At 51.8% G+C, this 2,261-nt stretch overlaps 1 protein-coding gene across 4 annotated transcripts in view; it reads left to right on the top strand.

The window, feature by feature from the left end:
- Positions 1–2,261, top strand: part of LOC106806476 (DDB1- and CUL4-associated factor 4-like) — a 15,341-nt gene that overhangs the window by 3,204 nt on the left and 9,876 nt on the right. For all 4 annotated transcript variants that reach the window (XM_014808459.1, XM_014808442.1, XM_014808451.1 and 1 more), the window contains exon 2: positions 960–1,732. In XM_014808459.1, coding sequence (XP_014663945.1) covers positions 1,007–1,732 — 726 coding nt within the window. In that variant the 5' untranslated portion in view covers positions 960–1,006. The remainder of the gene's footprint in view (positions 1–959; positions 1,733–2,261) is intronic.

Raw genomic sequence — 2,261 nt, 5'->3', positions numbered from 1 at the left:
GGAGGCCATCTAACGCAACAAATATTCCTATTTAACATATATCTTCTCACCAAAATTCCTATTTTCCTCCTATTTTTTCACATCTTAAATTCCTATTTTCCTATTTTTTGAGCGTCACTTGTCACTTGACGCCCTGGGGGTAACGTAAGAGTGAATGCCCTCCTGCTTCTGTTGCTCCACAAGGACCTCCCTTTGCAAATGGATTTAAGGTGGTCAACATCGTCATACATCTGGTCATCACGTTCTGGATACGCCATAGCTCTAGTACTATAGCCCGCTTACATTAACTGCCGCTGGCCAGCGGGTTAATGCGTGTGGATGCCAGCGGCAGTTAATGTAAGCGGGCTATAGTACTAGAGCTATAGATACGCCAGTGCTAATCACACAGCTATTTAGTTGAGAGAGTGGGAGCACGTGTTAATAAACGTCCACATCCAGATTCAGCATTGTAACTCGTTGCGCAATTGCCGATGTAAACCAAACTTATTTACACCAATGATAAAAGTGTGGTGTAGACCTACTAGATACGAAACCACTTACTGATTTTGCCTGGTGGGACCATGCCACGGTTTGCGTTTTGGAAAGTTGACCATGGGCAGTTCTCCATTGGCACTGCCAATTAATACGGTCTGGAGGTGGGAGGCAAATCGCCCACCCTTCACCCCCTGCCTACTACTTATGGCCCTGGGTAGCCCGACCAGGCTGTGCGACGGATTGTCTATACGGTATTCTAACCCTAGCAATACCGTTTCTTGGAGCTAGGCCCTGGGTAGCATATACTCCACCACTAGAGCATACCGAGCTACAGCACTCTGCTGCGTTACATAATCTTATCTGTTTTCTACATGTAAAACTTATTGTAGCAGTAACTAAACTGGTTTATATTCATGCTGTGCAACAATAGTAATCGTAGTACTGGTATTCGTGACTGTGTGTGATAATTTGCAATTTGGTTGCAGACATACCTGGATTTTACTATGACCCAGAAAAGAAACGATACTACCGCATGCTACCAGGGCACAACAACGTAAATCCTTTCACGTCTCAGCGGGTGTTAGAGAAACAGCGGGAGAAGAAGCGACAGGAGGCCGTGAGCGAATGGAGACCCCGGGGTGGGATGGCACGCGAGGCCGGCCTCCGTGGCATTGCGGGCGTGCGCAGAACAAGAGCCTTGGCGAAGGGCTGCAACGTGGTGACCCTAACCAGCAATAACCAGCTCGGCGCCTACAGATGCGACGTGTACAGGTCGCTGACTCGCGCCTCTCACTTAGCCATGCTGAACCCATCCACCTACGTGCAGGCATCCCTCGCGACGGCCGCCGTCGACGCGTTTCAGGGCCACACGGAGATCCACGACATCGCGTGCAGCGCGGCAAGCAAGCGGCTCGCGGTAGCCTACAACCGGCCACTGTGGTTCTCGCACTACGACCTGTCGCCCGACCGCTGGCTGCGGCCGACCGGCGGCATGCGCGGCCGCGAGGTCGCCGCCTGGCTGAGCGGCATGATGCTGAGCAGGCTGCAGTTCCTGCGGCTGGGCGAGCGCGCCGACGAGCCGAGCTTTGTGCTGTACGCGTGGACGTGCGACAAGGCGAGGGGCACCACGCTCACACTGAGAGACTTTGCGCTGAATAGCGTCCCCGAGTGGCGCGCGTCCGTTACGAAGATGAGGCATCTGCAGTCGCTGGTGGGAGTGTGGAGGGATCGACAGCCCCTGGTGTCGGCCGCGTGGGAGGCGGTGATGAAGCTGCCCGTGATACTGTATGATGTGACGAGCAATGCTAAGCAGGGCATACAAGCGTTGAGAGGACGTTCCGTACACTCACAGTTGTTTAACGAGGTATATGTTCTAGTCGTGTACAGGTGGAGAGAGTATTGGATATGAATTAAACCGAGTGGAAGGCTAATATTTGGTCTCGTATTAGGATTGCTGTGTGTGATGCCTGAAAACCATATTAGATAAGTATGAGAAAAGGAAAATAAGTTTTTAAAAAAGCTACCCGGTGTTAGAATAATCAGAAATCGTATGAACTTCGTAAATGTTAGTTTCTTGTCTTCAGAATGGGAACCTGCTATACTCTGGCTTGAAGGATGGTCGGGTCTTCTGTGTTGACACTAGGGAACTTGAGAGGCCAGTGTGCCAGCTAAGGTGAGGATGATTCAACCAGCTGCACCAAGCCAAACCATGATGCCCCATCTACACAACTCTGGATAACCACCCAGGGTTCTGCCCACGGTGGGCGGCGGTGGGCGGGTGTGCCCGG

The sequence above is a fragment of the Priapulus caudatus genome, unplaced genomic scaffold (genome assembly GCF_000485595.1).
Source record: "Priapulus caudatus unplaced genomic scaffold, Priapulus_caudatus-5.0.1 Scaffold8, whole genome shotgun sequence".
NCBI lineage: Eukaryota > Metazoa > Priapulida > Priapulimorpha > Priapulimorphida > Priapulidae > Priapulus > Priapulus caudatus.
This window is presented reverse-complemented; position numbering and strand designations above follow the sequence as displayed.